Here is an 18,163-nt window from a genome sequence, read left to right as displayed (position 1 = left end):
TAGTAGAGCCATGGGTTAGTGTAGTTCCTTAGTGGATTGGAGTGGCAGGAGACTTGGTTCTTGATCTTAATTGTACTGTCTTGAAGAATCTCTTGGGCAAGAGAGAAATCTGAGGATGGGTCATGCCAGATTCCAGCACTTGGTTACAAAGTAAGATTAGCACCAGGTCACCTGTTTGTTAACTCTTTCGGCTGGGAAATTGTGTAGTGTGGGGAAGAGCAGGGAAAGGTAGCACCCAATGAGAGATAAAAACAAATCTGTTGATCATGAAGATTTTGGCTAAAACTATTGTAGACTTTGGACTTTCAAAATCTAATTGTGGGTTGGCACCTGAAGTGGGTCAAATACAAGTCACTTCACTGGTCCACTTGGCACAAAAGGAAAAATGCCACAATTCAAGTTGTGTAGGATTTATTCTTTGTTTCCTTATTTTTTTGGCTGATGTCTACAAGTTACACATACTGGTAAACATGAAGGAGGTTTTAACCTTTACATTAACTTTCTATAGCAACAACTAAAAAATACACAAAGTCTTGTACATACATAATTGTGTGGTGCTTATAAAGAGTTGGTATTGTGTTTCTGTAACTTGTAGAAAAGAATCCATTTTGGTCACAAATTACTTTAGCAATAGTGGATAAGAGCATGTGTCTGTGAGCAGGTTTTTTTTTAATGCAGGCAATAAAAGAGTAAAATAAGACTCAAAAATCCCATACTATAAATTTAACTTGGGCTTGAATTTAATAATATTCCACATTCACTACAGGCAACACAATCGAATTAACTGCCAAATTCTATTCCAAGTGCTGGGTTGGACAAGGAAGTTCTATAGCAGCATCTCATTAACCACCTTTAGTATGCAGCTCATGAGAATTTCAGTAAATCTGTACACTCTTGTTTAATTTTTCCCATATGCTTCCTGCTTCTTTGACATCTTGCTCGAAGGCGAGAAAACAAATGATTTGTAGTGGGATATTCAAACAGCTTAAGCTGTTATCAGTCTCAATATGATTTTTTATAATGGACATGCTATTTTGTGAAGAGTCAAAACTGCGGGTTTTTCGATGACCGCGCCATATTGAAACGCCTCCACTGATGGTGCCATTGAACAAAATACCTTCTAAAGCAATTGGCAAATACTGTGAAAAGGGAAGTTTAAGCATTGAGCAGTTTAAGGAAATTCAAATGACTGAATTGCTGAAATGGTTAAAGCATTGTCAATTCAGTGCAAATTTTGAGGTAAGGAGGCATCCTGGATCCCTAATACATCTTGAGTACTTGACTTTAAGAATGAGCAAAGAGTTTTATTTAACTTGCCATTTTAAGTCTACCTCCATTTGATGTGCTATGACTTCATCAAATTTAATTGGAATCAATGTAAACTTTCACTAGAATAATGCTGTGCCATTTTTCAAAATGTATTTATTCAAAATATATTGCCTTAATGATAAGAATACCCCAAAGATGCACTATTTTAACAACTGTAGCGTCACTCCCAATTCAAAAAAAATTTGGTTGAAAAGACCAAAGTGATTACACACAAGGAGTTGCTCTCAAAGGGGCAAGAAAAATCCAAACTGTTTGCCCATGAATACAAGAACTGATCCTAGTAACAGTGGCAGTGTTAAATTGACATTTTATTGCAGGTGACTGGGGAAAAAAAATTCTCCATTCCAAAATGAATGAGGGCAGTATTCGTCCTTCTAAAAGCAACTTCCTATAAACTCACCACAAAGCACAAATCTCACACAGCTTGTAAGAAATCCGCATGTGCAAATCCAAAGGTATGTTACAGGCAAAAGCATTTTCAGTAATGCTGATTAACACTAAATTTTGTTTAAATATTCCCCTGATCACTTCTTTTTTCAGTTAACATTCACTCGAGCCCAAGGAATACATAATAGGGAACAAAATGACATGGATTTATCAGTGGAATTTACACTATTAGGTTTAGCACAGTGCAATGTGGAGTGCAAAAATGGACACTAATCAGAACTATTTTAATGTATTTTTTTCCTCTCCCTACTTCCTTCTGCCTCATGCTGCTGCTTTTTACTTCAGCCAAGAGATTGGAAAGGTCTGAGCTACTTCACGGGTGCCATCAGTGCTGCCCCGGCGATTGGCTAACAGGAGGTGCACTTTGTGAGGTAGAAGTATTCATCCCTTCCTCCACCTTGCAAGATGCTAATACTTGATCATCGTGCAAGGGTCTCATCTAGCAGCTTCAGCAAGAAGTGACAGAACTTACCCAATGAGGACAGATGAATTTGTATGTTCGAGTGAGATTTGGAGTTGTAACTCTTGAGGATTGGGAGCCCAATGCTCCACCATTTTAAAAACCCTGCACTCCCACCAATGCTGGGACTGGGACTACTGCATTTTCAAAACTTGTTGGGTTTTAGTTTCGGGTTTAAAAAAAAAAATAGGGTCAACAACAAAAATAGTTGGATGAACAGATCTCTACTTTTTTTGCCTTATTGTTCACCGGTTTTGTTCGGCCTTGAATACTTCACACAGAAAATGCTGAGGTACGGTTGTTTCTGCTGCCCCAGTGGGCTAATACAGTTACATATCTGTTTCCTGGTATACCAAGCATGAAGCAGAACATTCAAACAACCCTACAAATGAGTAGTAAAGGATTTATTGGCAGATTTGGTGAAACTTTGTTTACATTGTTTTTTTTTCAATGGATTGTGTGGCATTATTAACTAATATACTTGAGAGTTTTAGAAATGGTGATGACCATTCAGAACTTGTCCTTAACTTGCGTAATTCAGGTTTCTGGATCTTGCTTAGGCATTCTAAAACCATCAAATTTGGCTTCAACTCTTCAAATCTAAAGATGCAAATGCTTATTCCTAGCTATCAATTTTCATAATTATGGGGGGGTCGTAATTTTGTTCATAATTAAGGGGGGGGTAAAATTATGTGTTTGTTTCCTTCTGTCTCTCTATGTTTTTCATATTATATCAAATAGTGCTGATTTTCTGAGAATTGTGAGGCTGTTAGACATGATGTGATGATTAGGGACCTGTGTTGTAGTTTCCTAATTCACATCAGTTCAGACACCAATTTGTCCATTTTCAGCAACAAGTATTGGGGAAAAGAAAAGTCACTGGCGCCAGTGCCATAAAATGAATTTTTCTATGGTTAAGAAATTCATATTAAAATTTCAGATTCTCCCGACTCTCAACCTAATGGCGATGTGATATCAAAAACGAGGGAACATGCCCAAAATCAGCTAGGCGAGACAAAATAAATAGCAAATCCAAACTAATTTTTTAAATAAATTACTGAAGTTATTAGCGTGATACTTTTGTTTTGCAAAAAGTAACAATAGGATGATGATGTCAGATTGTTGTGGTACTGGTAAAAGATTGTCAACCTAGTCACACAATCATTTTGCTGCTTTTTTATAAACATCTTAAAGGAGTTATGTTGCCTTGCAGGATAATGCTGGGTTGGGATCATTTGAAAAAATATTTCTGAAGGATACATAATTATTTATTATAATCTACTTGGAGTGACAGGAGAGGGGCTGAAATTCTGCCACAAGTGATCAAACACTGGCTGTAATGTGATCTATTGGCCAGAAAGGAAAATTTTCCAAGAAACTGGTTTTCCAGCAAAATTCCACAACATGATGACATCACCCATTTGAATTTTTCCTTATTTAGTAATTTTTAAGGTAAGCATCCTATTCATGTTGGGAAATCGGGGGCATTTTTAAAAAAGCAAGTTAAAAGAACATCCACAAAAATCCATCCTACTTCAAAATGGTAGATTTAACCAGCTATATCTGAGCTTCACTGCCAGTCTCCACTAATATTAAACTTGCTTACACTTTGCATGAACTTCAAGACTTTTTTTAAAAAATAAAAAAATAAAGAAAATCACTAATGTTTTTGTCCCATCAAAACAACCCATAATATGATACTTGAAGCATAAGATTCTGTAATGAGCAAACATTTAAAAACAGGTTATAAATTTAATGTAACTGTTGTAAAGTATAATTATAGTCAAATAAGCTCATGATGCAAACCCATTTCTAAATAGGATATTTTTTGCCAATTAATGAGCGGATTATTACATTCAAACCCTGAATTTGAAGAATCCTAGAATATTGAACAAATTTGAGTAATTAATCTTCATTTGCTTTTTTTCCAGATACCTTCCTGTCTGTACAGTAATTGTAGATATAGCCTCTGTTCTATAATTCCCTGCTCAGGGACATTAACAGCATTCATATTCTTTCAAGCAAACCTTCAGTAACAACACAGTAAATTTCACAATGTCACTTGGTGATGATAGGATAGTTCTTGTGTTGTAAACTCCTTTTTTAAAAACTAATTTTATAAGGCTTGTGTTTTGAGTTCGATGGGATCGCTCCTAGGTTCCTGTTGTCCTTCTGCTTCTGGGGGATGAGCTCCTTTAAGAATAGCCAGTCTCTCTGAGAGCCCTCTCATCCTGGGGAAGAGGATAAAATCGTACAGCAGTGCTGCTATAGCACCTCCTAGCAGAGGACCTACCCAGTACACCTGCACAGATAAAGAAATAATAACATTGAGAGACAAAATAGTATTAACTAATCTGAATTGAGCACTTTCCCTTAATCTTTTACTTTCCTAAAGCTGGTGAGTGAGCTTAAGATATGGTTCCGTAGGTGTTGACATTCCACCAGTACCAAGTGGCTATCCATGTGTGTGTGAACCTGGACAATGATGGTATTGTACAATAGAAGCATCACAGACAAGCCAGATTCTATTCTCATCCAACATCCGCACATGTACGCTTTCCCGCAAGGATCACTTGTAGTGATTAGGAGCTTCCTAGCCTGAGGATGCTTGACACCCTAGTTGCAATCTGCTAACTCTGCTCAAACCACAGAACATACTGATCTGATGGTTCAGTAGCCACCCTGAGTTAAGCATTAATATATTTTACACACGTTTGACACAGTACAACAGTGGCATGTAAAGTCTGTGTAGAACAACTTAAATTTATATAGCACATTTAACATAGCAAAATGTCACGAGGCGCTTAACAAATTCTATCAATGAAAACATTTTTGACACCAAACCACAGAAGGAGATAGCAGCAGAGGTGACCAAAAGCTTGGTCGAAGAGGTAGGTTTAAAGGAAGAGAAAGAGGTGGAGAGGTTTGGCAGGGAATTCCAGAGATTAGGGCCAAGGCAGCTGAAAGCACAGCCCAATGGTTGAGCGATTAAAATTGGGGATGTGCAAGAGGCCAGAATTGGAGGAATGCAAAGATCTCCGAGGGTTGTAGGGCTGGAGGAGGTTAGAGATGGGGAGGAGCGAGGCCATCGAGGGATTTTATAAAGAGGCTGAGGATTTCAGTTTTAAAGTTGAACATTGAAAAGAAGTGGCTGTGAAAACCAGGACAATTCCCGTCCTTCCCTTACCCAAACAAAATAAGATTTTCTCATCCCCAATGTCTGCTTACTTCAGGATTGCGGAATGTTTACCTGTTGCCATTTCTACAGTAGCATCCATCTTTTTTGCTGCTTTTAGTATTTCATTTTTTTTCAAGTTTAGTGAACTTCTACCAGACCAACTTCAAGAGCACCCCTGAGTGCTCCAGTGAGACATTGTCATTTCTCATGATGGCCTTCCTTATTAAGTAAGTAATCTCATTTAGAGAATTCATGACAATTTGTGCTGAATTATGGACAATTTTGTTTTTGAATTAAAACATAAATCCCTTTCTAAGTGTATAGCCCAGGAGGAGGCCATTTGGCCTTTTAAACTAGTCTTTCAGATTACTCAGAAATCAAGGGTATGCTTAAAAACATATGCTTTATTTAGAAGGGGAAAAGCTTGCTCATAACTAAGATATAAGGACTTAATAGAACTTTTGAAATTCTGAACTGATGCATTCTCTAAACTGCTACATGGTATCAGGTGTTAACATTACCCTTTTATTAAAAAAATGCTGCTAACATATATGGTGACCGTAATTGGAGTAAAAATTAATTTTGCTGGCATTACGAGGTACGAAGTTGGTTGGTACAGAGGTGATTTTTACTGCAAATTTTGTGTGATCTAAGGAAGAATAGGAAGCTCATCTAACATATTGATAGCATTTTAGAACAGCTTTATATGTTGGCATAGTGACATTCTAGATCTAATACATTTAGAAACTGATAGAATAGTACAAGTACATTTTTGGAAAAGTTTAAGAAATGTGTGAAATAAAAAGAAAGACTTATATTTATACAAGCACTTGCATTTCACAACCTCAGGATGCCCCAAAGCACTTTACAGCCAATTAAGTACTTTTGAAGTGTAGCCACTGTTGAAATGTGGCAAGCAATTTGTGCACAGCAAGGTCCCACAAACAGCTATGTGATAATGACCAGGTAATGTGAACATCATGTCCAGTGCTGAACAGATTTTATGTAAAGATCCCACTTTTGAACCTCTCCACCAAAATCAAATGGGTTGCTTCAATTCATAAACAGAAATTACTGACATCTTATGACCTTTAAAAAAGCTTCACAATCAAGTACAATAAGATCAGATACATATTACCATGGGGGGAATTTTAACCTAAAAAAAATAGGTGAGTTGGGGTCATATGGAAAGATAAAGGGGCCTAAATTGCCCTCTGCCCCAAATGGGGTGCACCTACCATTATTTAAGATTTAAGAATCCGGTGAATTTCAGGTCTTAGTTGATTTTTTTGGTTGGAGCGATGCTGCTGTCGGCAGCAGGGCGAAAGTGCCGGTGGAACGAAGCGGCCGTCGCTCTGAGTCATCAGCGCCGCGGATGCGTCACAATGTCCCTCCCCTTCAGTTAAAGGGGAGAACTCTACAGTCACTTTAGTGGCAATCATTGGATCACCGGGAGGGTTTTGGCCGGGCCAGCAGCCCGGTAAACAAGAGGGGGTGCCGGCCTGCCTGTTGGCAGCCGGGCTGAACCCGTGGCCACCATTGTCAGTCCGACCTCTGAGTCGGCCGACAATGAAAATAAAATGCCGGCCACGGCAGAGTGCCACACACAGCTTCCCGCTGGGAAAAGCTGTCCGGGGCACTGACTGGCGGCCGCTCCACTCCCATGGGGCAATTTCTCACATGGGGTGGAAAGGGGTTGGCACGTGCCCGATGGGGCGGCTACACGGGCGACGTGGTGACCATCAACGCAGGCAAAAATATGGAGGACAATTTATAAAATGTTGGTGACTCCGCACCGACCCGGCTCTTACAGAAAGGGCAATTTTGGCCTCAAAGTGTTAAAAATCTGAATCTCGACCAGAACCCGCCTCCAACCTGCCCACTTTCAGTTTTACTGGAGGCAGGAGGGGGTGCAAGCAGCCAACTCGGTCCCAGGAGCCTTTCCCCTGGCTTTCCCGACCGCTTCGGAGCACTTTCCCCACCACCCCCCACCTCAGCTCCCAGGGCCTTCCCCATTAAAGTTTAGCCGCATGTCTCCATTGTAATAAACTTGAATTCATTGAGCTGTATTTGAGGAGTCCTTGGTCATAGTTTAGAGTGATGGGTAACTTACTCTGCAAAGTTCTTGGTGTACAAAAATCCCCATACTTCCTAACCCGCTGGATTCTGGTTAAGTAGTTGATGTTTGGTGTATTTTATAACAGCCTTTCATGTTTTCATTTTTTTAAGCAAGTGTCTTTTGTTCAGCTGCCGACTGTATTTTAGTTGAATTTAGTTTGTTCTTACCCAGTGATTTCCAAAGTTTCTAGTTAGCACGGCTGGTGCAAAGGACCTGGCTGGGTTCATTCCACATCCTGTGTAATACAGCTGGAGAAAACAGAAGACAGTCTCGTATTATTCCATATTATTTCAATCAGTCATAATTTCAAACAAAAAAAGTTTCCAAAATCAATTCATAAGAAAAAAAGGTGTTAAATACAACTCAGCACCACTTGACTCAAGAGACATAAGTTTAATTCCCTGTCTTGATTTCAACAGTCAGTACTACACAAGAAAATACAAAAGTAGAAAAGACCATTTGCCAATCAAACCTAATTCTTCCATGGGACCTATTTTGACGTTTGGGCGAAGTGGTCCCTTGTGATTTTGAGGCACCGGCCTCATTTACATTAGACAGGCGAGCTGCAGAGCGCCAAACTAGGTGTCCCATTCGGCAAAAGAAAACTGGCCGGAGCTGCTGGCAGGAAGATAAGTCGTGGGCGGAGGGGTGGGGGATCCAGGGCAGCAGCGGCCCAGATTATTTTTGAGGGCCCCAGAAGTGCACTATTGCTCCTTCAAGGCCCACCAAAATAATTCAAGACCTACCTTTACTGGGCCTCCTCTGTCACCTGTGGTACTTATCAAAGCTTGCACTGCAATCTGATAGGACCCTGATTTCCATTTTAAAAGGGGCATATCACCTGAAACAGGATGGCACTTTGGACACTTGATGGTAGGCTCCTTTTACAATGGAGCCAGCCGCATCGCCAGTGTTAACAGAGCGATAAGGCTACTGACCCCATTTTGAGGCTGTTACTGCCCCATGAACACCAGGTGAAAAGAGTGAAAATCAACCCCCATGTGCCTTTTGCACTGTCAAAGACTCTCCCAAGCTTATTTATCATTCTGATGGTGTATAATCATGGGTGAAACTTCCAATGTGACAGAATTGGGATTTGGATACAGTAAAAATCAATTAAAATTGATGCCCTAAAGAGGCATAATGGTCACCTGAGTGCGGTACCTGTCTTTGCTTGATGTTCATACTTGTGTACTTTCCAGAGGAGTCGCTGAATAGTGACCAAGAGCGTGAGCCCTGGGTAATTTGTTTCCCTTTCCTAGTCCGGGGGGGGGGGGTCTGACGGCCAAGTTTAACGCTTCAGTTGTGCCCCAACCAACATAGGCTGACTCAGAACGCACTGGGGATCTTCTAGGTCTGTATGGCTCAGTACCACATCGAGTGTGGCATTTAGCAACTAAGGTGTTGGGAGAGAGCTCGTTATTCTTTAGTCCAGGGTTGAGTATATCTTCCACGTGTGACTCTGCTGTTACTTATTTTAAAATCTAGTCCTTTTGCTAAAGTTAAGGTAGAAATTTGCAGACTTACCCCAAAGAAGTGACCCACAGTGAGGGAAAAACCAATGATCACAGCTGCTGAGCCCATGAATCCATTTCTGCGAACGTCTGTTGTGGCAAAAATACAGAGAACGAACTGAAGAGTAAGGAAAATCTCCACGGCTGTAGCCTGCCCAGGACCCACTCCAGCATGCAGCTAAAGAATAAAAAGGAACATCACTAAGAGAAATGGAAAAACATAACAGACCAGAAAAGACTATAATGGGGAATTTTACAGATGTCTTAGAATACCTTTGCCTGCTGACGAAATCAATCAAGTACACAAACCCATAAGCACATAAAATTCTACAGCTGCCACCCCCCCTCCCGTACCTGGGTCTGAGCTCATGCTACAGTTTGAATTCCGTTTGAAATCACAGGCACTTTAATATCTAGTGGATGCTACGTGACCAAAAAGAGTGCACACTTTAGAAAAAAGTGGCTTAGTGAGGGGCCATTACTGGATCTGACTAAGTGTCATTGCTTCAAGAGCCGGGCAATCAATTAATGAAATAACCTAATGAGTACAATCTGATCACTGGAGTAATATGAGCATAGGAGTAGGCCATACACCCCTTGAGCCTGTTCTGCCATTCAATGAGATCATGGCTGATGTGCGATCTAACTCCATATACCTGCCTTTGGCCCATATCCCTTAATACTTTTGGTTAACTAAAAGCTGTCGCTCTCCGATTTAAAATTAACAATTTATCTAGCATCAATTGCCATTTGTGGAAGAGAGTTCCAAACTTCGACTAGGAGTGTTTCCTAATTTCACTCCTGAAAGGTCTGGCTGTAATTTTTAAGACTGGGTCCCCTAGTCCTAGAATCCCCAACCAGCAGGAACAGTTTCTCTCTATCTACCCCTATCTGTCCCTTTTAATATCCTGAAAACTTCGATCAGATCACCCCTTAACCTTCTACATTCCAGGGAATACAACCCTAGTTTGTGTAATCTCTCCTTGTAATTTAACTCTTGAAGTCCGGGTATCATTCTGGTGTTTTTTGCCAATCAGATATTTTATGCCAATCTCCATAACATCTCATTCCCACCCCTCCCTCTGTGAATCAAACAGCAAATAAACAGGAGCAAGAAATCTCTGTATTGGGCTGCGAATTTTCTTTGGCGAATTTTAGTGTTCAGCAAGTTGAGGGATGTCAGTGCTGTTCCACTTTTGGAACTAGTGTCAGCATCAAACATCTGGGTAAAACCAAAGCTCTCGATACTTAGCCCCAACAGTATGCCTTAACCTTCAAGCTCAGAAGAGCACCGTTTAATACACCAATTGTATGATTTTTTTCATTTTCCGTATACTACTTTTGCACGGCCTCTCTGAGTGAGAATGCCAACTTGTGCTAAATTAGGTGTAGTTTAGAGTTTTGGAACCATGAGGGTGCAGAGAGGATTTACAAGAATGACGCCAGAAATGCAAGGGTACACCTGTCAGGAAAGGATGAATAGGCTGAGTCTCTCTTTTGGAGGAGAAGGCTGAGGGGTGACCTAATAGAGGTCTTTGGAATTATGACGAGTTTCGATAGATTAGAGGCAGAGTGTTTCCATTTGTGGGGAAGAGCATAACTAGAGGCCACCGGTATAAAATAAGTCACCAAAAGATCGAATTGGGAATTCAGAAGAAATTTCTTTGCCCAGAGGGCGGTGAGAATGTGGAACTCGCTACCAAGGGGAATGGTTGAGGCGAATAGTGTGGATGCATTTGAGGGGTGGTTGGATGGGCATGTGAGGGAGAAGGGAGTTATGCTGATGGGGTTGGATGAGGAGGGACAGGGGGAGGCTTGGGTGGAGCATAGGCACCAGCGTGGACTGGTTGGGCCAAATGGCCTGTTTCTGTGCTGTGTATTCTATGTGATCATGTTCACGTGGAACTGGGTTTAGATCGCCCAAACTTGTTTCAAATAGGATCCTTGCAGCTAACAGACTGCAATGAGTCATGCTTTCAGGGAGAAGGAAGCCATATTTGGGGAAAAAAGTTAAATAATTAAAAAGTAATACTTTAACCTACCTCCCATCAGGAAGAGAGTTGAATTATGATCTCCTTCCACAACTGTCAAGAAAAATCTATGCCTGTGAACTCAACACTGAAATAATGTATTACATGATAAACTAGGGTTTTCTTCAGCATATAGGAGACATAAAATCCTATAATTAAATCACAACCACAATTACATTTGGCCAAATATTTAAACTTTTCACTTAATTTTTTAATATCTGTCCTCTGAACTCCTAGTCACCTCCGAATTACTATTTCCCTATATAGTCCAACAACATATTTTTGAGGGAAAGTTGCTTTGTTTTCTAAGCATGCACTAAAGTTTCACAACACTTTTCCACATCTGATATCATAGGTCCATCATATATCTCATTATTCTTCATTACAATGTGCTCACTCCTCATTCTCTTGTGCTGTCTACAATATATAACATTTTAAGAATAGGAAATGAAATAAAAAGCACTATTATTGTTTGGAAAAACCAGATGGTCAAAAGATGAATTACTAAGGCATACATGGTTCTCATTGCACATGCACATTATGCTACAGTGCATAAACAGTTACACTTATGCCTATCACAAGCTTACTGTACATGTATCATACAGCAATGTTATGCCATTTTTACAAGAAACACACATCCCATTTGTACATCTGCTGTTTTCTTGGCCGATGTACACATCTGAGATGCCATACATTTTGCAACCCATCATCAAGACAGTTTATCCTAACAAATGCTTTGCTATGGTGAGCGATTTTTGCAGTTCATGGAAAGAATCAATGCCGAATTGAATTGGAAATCCAAAGAGATCCAAATATATATGAAAATAAAGACTTACATTTTCCTAGTGTTTTATTATATCTCTCAAAAAAACCTCCCAAACTGCTTCACATATAGTGAATTACTTCGAAGTCCAGTGACTGTTGTTATGCAAGCAAATGTGTACAGCAAGATCCCACAAACAACAATCTAATAAATTACCAGTTTAATCTGTTTTGGGTGAAGTTGGTTGAGGGAGAATGTTGGCTGGAAGGTGGGGAACTCCCTGCTCTTTGAATAGTGCCATGGGATCTTTAGCATCCACTTGAACCACCAGAACAGGTAGATGGGGCCTTGTTTAAGGATTGGGGGGGGGGGGGGGGAGAGACACTTAGGGCTCAGGAGTAATTATCTAGATTTGTTTTACTTCAAACGATATTGGCCTGAATGCATCATGATAGTACACAAGCAGAGAAGCAAAGTGTAATTTCCCATGTTCTACCGCGCCAGTTAAGGTGTCTGCATAAAAGGGCAAAATAAATTTTTTGTAATGCTTCTACTTGTAGCTTATGGCTAGAATTAAAAACTAAATGGTATTACTGTTATTTCATTTTAACTTCAAATTTGGAGGTGTTTTGGAGAATTGTCCCATTCGTGGTCATTAAATCTAGTAGGGAACCTAGAAGTTTGTTGCTGAACTATATGTTTGATCATTGGAAAAATGGATTTCAATTAATTTTCAGTGATCTTGTAGGAGGTGTCCAAATCCGAGTGATCTAGTGATGGATTATGCATCAGTTCCTATACAGCCTCGTGGTAAAAGATGCAATTGAGTCCTAGCAGGCTGGTGGTGGATTTTGCATCTAGTCCTTGTGGCATCTAGTAGCCAATTGTACATTTAATCCTTGGCAGGCTAGTGACAGGTTATACATCCGAGCTCTGGCTAGCTGTTTTTGATTATGTCTTGATTGTTGGTACACTAGTAATGAATTATGCATCTAGATCTCAGAAGATTAATGGTGCTTGTGTGTCTGTGCTATCTGAAACTTAGACAGTCAGCTGAAGGAAGGGTGGTGAGTATCCATGTGAATCCTGGGGAGTAGGGAAGGGGAGAAGCTCCAGCCATTATTCCCAGTAGCCAAGAAAGATTCCCACTAATTATTAGGATCAGTTTACAGTTTCAGTCCCCAAATATTCACAGCTTAGGGCCACCAAAATCAAAACCTGAAAAAATCTTGAATACTTATTCCTAAGGTACATCACTGAATGGTAACACAAAGATAATACCTGATATGATTGAACTGCTTTTTTAAAAAAGAGACATTTGTATTTATCTAGCGCCTTAATAGGTCTTTTAGATATATCTCAATGTGCTTCATATAAATAATGTATTCTGAAGTCAATTGACTTATATAGGCAAATACAGCAGCAATTGTGTACACAGCAAGATCCCACAAATAGAAATGAGACCAATGACCAGCTAGTCTGCTTTGGTGGTGTTTAGCGCACAGCAAGCTCCCACAAACAGAAATGAGAACAATGACTAGTTAATCCGTTTTGGTGCTTTATGCGCACAGCAAGCTCCCACAAGCAGCAATGCGATCAGTGACCAGCGAGTTTGCTTTGGGGGTATTTTCCGCACAGCAAGATCCCACAGACAATTGTGCGATCAGTGACCAGCGAGTCTGCTTTAATGGTTTGCGCACAGCAAGGTCCCACAGACAACAGTGAGATCAGTGACCACGTAGTCTGTTTTAGTAGTTTGCGTACAGCAAGATCCCACAGACAACAGTGAGATCAGTGACCAGCGAGTCTGCTTTAATGGTTTGCGCATAGCAAGGTCCCACAAACAATGCGATCAGTGACCACGTAGTCTGTTTTAGTAGTTTGCGTACAACAAGGTCGCACAAACAACAGTGAAATCAGTGACTAGTTAGTCTGCTTTAATGGTTTGCGCACAGCCAGGTTCCACAAACAATGCGATCAGTGATCAGTTAGTCCGCTTTGGTAGATTTGCGCACAGCAAAATCTTACAAACAACAGTGCGATCAGTGCCATCCAGCCTGCTTTGGTAGTGTTTTGCGCACAGCAAGATCCCACAAGCAGCAATGACATCAGTGACTAATTAGCTGTTTTGAGTTTTGCACACAGCAACATCGCATAAACAGGAATGAGATCAGTGACCAGTCCTTCCTTCCTATGCTTCTGGTGGTGTTGGTTGAGAGAGGAATGTTGCCCAGATCACGAGGCGAACTCTACTCTTCACATAGTGGCGTGGAATGTTAGTCTATACTGTACATGAGCGGCACACTGACACTGAGACATACACTGGCCAGAGAGTTGCAAGTGAATTGTTATTTTTTTTACCGAATGCGTCCACAATATGAATACACTGACCTGAATTAAATACATTGCCCGTGTTTACCTTGACCAGGTCTTGTCTCACAAGCCCGGTTTATATTGTAGCCTTTATTCTGGGGTAAATCAAGTATAGATTCTAAAGATGGTAGCTGTTAGCCAGTTATTTGTTTCTAACCAGTAAATATTGTCCTAGAGAAAGCAGTGACATCCTGCCAGAACACTAATTGTCCGTTTGCAGTGCCTATACACTTGCTTTGTAGCACTGCAAAGCGTGGACAAAATGTGGTTCTGTTTGAGTTTTCCCCAGGTTATTCCGGCCGCGATACCAGCAGCTCGACAAACTGCCGAACCATATACTTCGTGGTACAAACCCTTGTAAAATATCTGATTCCCGCATAACATCGTTCCTAGACTTGATACCAGACTGGGAGGTTGGAGTCTCCAATCTGAACTGATATTGGGAATGCTCAGAGCCCCGGTATGAAAACTCACGCTCTTACCTGTAGGTCTCTTTTTTAACTTTATTTTCCATTTCGAACTCCAGAAATTTACAAGAACAACAAAAGTATACAAAAGCGAAAGCACCACGTGCTCCCTGTCACACTTGCTATATGAAGGAGAGTGGAGGTTTCATAAATCATTGGCTACATCTCCAGATATTTCGAAGACCCTGAAAATGTCCAGTGGTAGATTTAACCCACCGGGCCTTTATTTAAAATAAAACTCCTAAGTAATGTTACCGCATAAGATATAAGTAACACTCCAAATGAAACCACAAGTTAACAAATTCCATTATGTTGGATATGAATTGAAACAGAAATGAAGACTTACGCTTAAAATGATTTATCGTTTTAAATACAAGGAAAAGGGTTTTTATTAAATTGAAGAGGTATTCTAAGGCTGTCATTTTGAATTATCCGAATAAATACTCATCTCAGAACCACTCAAAATAAATCAGCCAACGTCTCAAAACACGTCAGATATTTAACTTACACTGTAAAACAATCATGAAAGACTAATGATTTCAGTAATCATTTTTAAAAAGCAAAGCGAGCATCGGGTCTAAGGATTAACCCATTAAGTACAGGCCACATATTTTCCCCTTTGTCACATTGGCCCATTGATAAAGGCTGGAGTTATACTGCATTCTATACAAACTCAACCCCTTGTGAGATAGTCTCATGGAAGGGGGGCTCACAGCCCAGGTGTTTAATGTAGTTTTCGAAGTTATACTATGGCAGGCTAAAATGTGAACAGTAAGTGAAATCAAAGTCCAACCGAAGGCAAAACGATAACCCTTCCATTAACCCCATGCTTCGATTTACATTTCTCTCCATTTTCACCTTGTTTACAGCACCTGACTTTTGACATTTTCATCCCTCAGTAAACTTCACTGAATTAAACGGCCTCGACCAGTCTAGGAGCTTAACACAGAAAAATCCTGGATTCTTGTTCCGCATTATATTTTAATTAATCTTAAATTATGGCTGAATTCAGTGGTGTAAATAAACAGCTCTAGGAATAACACCATTGATGAATATTACTACATTTCAAAAATGAGGCGTTTTTTCGAATTGGTTTGGCATAAGATCGAAATCCAAGGGAATCCGATCTGCCCTTTCAGACAATTATTGCAATGTTTTATAAGTTTTCAGGAAATGAGGAACTTTAACATTTGAAATTATTTATTTACATGTTGTGACTAAAACCTCTTATTTTATCTCGTTTAATTCCCAGCGGTGGGTAATTCCCCTCATTTTCCCGGTTACCTCTGGATTCTAACGGTAGATGCTTAAATCCCAAAGTTTAGACTGACTCAGAATTCGGAAGCATCCTGAATAAATTCTCGAGAGTAAATGCAGTTCCGGCTTTCTCTTAGGTCACCCTATTGACCCAGAGTTCACCACCTTCAAACGTGTATAAAACGCGGCGGTAGTGTAATTTACTGGCTATTTGTGTACATTCATCGCTTTGACTCACAGTAGACTAAACAAATACCCATTAAAAGTATAATAATCCAAGAGCAAGTTATCAGCACTAAAAACAGAAAATGATCGAAATAGTTATCAGCATATTCTATCTTCGCTCTTTACATTCATATTTTTAAACGTTTTTTACGTGTCAGTTTACTGCGCTTGTTCGCTCTGTTATATTTCACTGCCACTGCACTAATTCCCGCATTCACCTTTTTATATTTGCCGGAATATTACTCTTCGATGCCTTGTTTATATTCCTATTCAATTCAATTGTATTTTAAACGCCCTTGCATTTATTATTAAAAAAACGTTTTAACAGAGTTCTACGTGTATTTTTCTTTCAAACATTAAGTTGTCAATTAGATAAAGTTTAATTTTACAAGTTTGTTTCGTTGTCTGTATAGATTTCCAATTAATGTATCCCATCATCCTTACTACTTTAAAATGTGCTAGTTACTATTATCTCAATCTATTCACCAAGATATTTCACATCTCAAGCCCGTTATTTCAATAAAGGAAACTTTAAAAAGTTATATTTGGTCTCTCTGCGTTTACACTCGTTATAGTTATTAACTGCCTCTTGTTACTATTCTTTTCACACATTGATTTACCATTTTGCTTCACATTTTGATATTTGTTTTCAAAGTAAGGTTTTAGTTTGTACAAATTCATATATTAACTTTTTTCTCTCCTCACAAGTGCATGTTTACCAACATATTTACCGTGTTGAGCCCCAGGTTGCCCCGTACCGCGGGAGGGGTGACCCCATACAGTACAGCTGCCCCCGCCACTGCCCCCAGGAGCTGAGCTGCGATGTACATTACACAGCGGAACATGCTCAGCTGCGCCCCCAGAAGGTAGGCGAAGGTAACGGCCGGGTTGAGGTGCGCCCCGCTGACATGTCCAACCGCCTGTACCAAAGCAGCCAGGACAAAGCCAAAACCCAGAGAAACCAGCAGCACGTTCACGGGGCCCGGAGACCATCGCATGGTAAAGCCCAGTCCAAAAAACACGAAGAGCATGGTGGCAAAAAACTCTGCAAAGACTGCCCTCCAAAAGGAGATGGATTTCAGCTCCCACATCATCCCGATCTTCTAAAGAGCAGACTATTAAAAAATAACAGAAAATAAAAAAAAAAGTGATGAAATTGTCTCCTGGCTCCTCAAACGTTTCCCCCAAATTTAATTGCACAGAATGAAGTATTTATAGGGGACTCTGAATCTGACAACATTATCTGGGGGAGGGACTTGTCCAGTTTGTCACTGCATTTAACTGTTTCATCTCAGGACACTGGGCATATTCCAATGATTTCCATTTCCAACATCCTCGATCTGCAATCGACTATAAACTTGGTAACTATGTTAAAAATACGAGAACAATTAGGAAGGCAACGAGGAGCTACAAAATTAAGTTATCAAATGTAAAAAGAAATAGTGAAGTATTCTACGGACACATATAATAAAATGACAATTAAGATAGGGATAGGACCACTAAGGGATGCCCAAGATAAACTCACAGGTAATGACAATGAAATGGCAAAAATATTGAATAATTGCTTTGCCTCAGTGTTTACCAGGGAGATTAACAAGGTGGACATGACATTAAGAGATCAACATGGATACCAAGACATTTCAGATAGAAAGGAAGATGATTGATAAACTAGACAAAGTTAAAAAGAATAACGATTCTAGATTGCATCCACGCATACTAAAATAAGCTAGGGAAGTGATAGAAGAGGCACTATACAACAGAACAGCTAATGTTATTCCTATATTCAAAAAGGAAAAGGGAGATGGAACTACAGACCAGTTAGCTTAATGTTGGTGGTAGGAAAGATATTGGCATTTTTACTCAAAGCTAACAGAAAAGCATCTAAAAACCGAGAATATAATAAAGAATAGTCAACACAGATTTCAAAAGGGAATGTCATGCTTGACCAACCTTATTGAATTCTTTGAGGAAGTAAAGAGTTGACAAGGGTAATGCAGTGGA

General features: G+C 39.9%; 2 protein-coding genes across 3 annotated transcripts in view; one reads left to right on the top strand and one right to left on the bottom strand.

Moving 5' to 3' along the window:
- The window catches only part of zc3h10 (zinc finger CCCH-type containing 10), a 32,290-nt gene extending 29,392 nt beyond the window's left edge, over positions 1-2,898 (top strand). Inside the window, exon 6 of one of the 2 annotated variants that reach the window (XR_011588763.1) lies at positions 2,062-2,898. The gene's annotated coding sequence lies outside the window, so the exon portion shown is untranslated. The remainder of the gene's footprint in view (positions 1-2,061) is intronic. The other variant, XR_011588764.1, reaches the window with a different exon arrangement.
- LOC139240971 (lens fiber major intrinsic protein-like) lies at positions 395-17,646 on the bottom strand. The gene is made up of 4 exons (XM_070869590.1): positions 16,894-17,646; positions 9,061-9,225; positions 7,701-7,781; positions 395-4,538 (listed from the first exon to the last, which is right to left on the bottom strand). The coding sequence occupies exons 1-4, from the start codon at positions 17,254-17,256 to the stop codon at positions 4,353-4,355; spliced, it is 795 nt and encodes a 264-aa protein (XP_070725691.1). The 5' UTR covers positions 17,257-17,646; the 3' UTR covers positions 395-4,352.
- Positions 17,647-18,163: the final 517 nt, after the last annotated feature.

This window comes from Pristiophorus japonicus, chromosome X (assembly GCF_044704955.1).
Source record: "Pristiophorus japonicus isolate sPriJap1 chromosome X, sPriJap1.hap1, whole genome shotgun sequence".
NCBI classification, from domain to species: domain Eukaryota; kingdom Metazoa; phylum Chordata; class Chondrichthyes; family Pristiophoridae; genus Pristiophorus; species Pristiophorus japonicus.
Note: the sequence above shows the minus strand (reverse complement) of the source record. Positions and strands in the feature narration are given on the sequence as shown.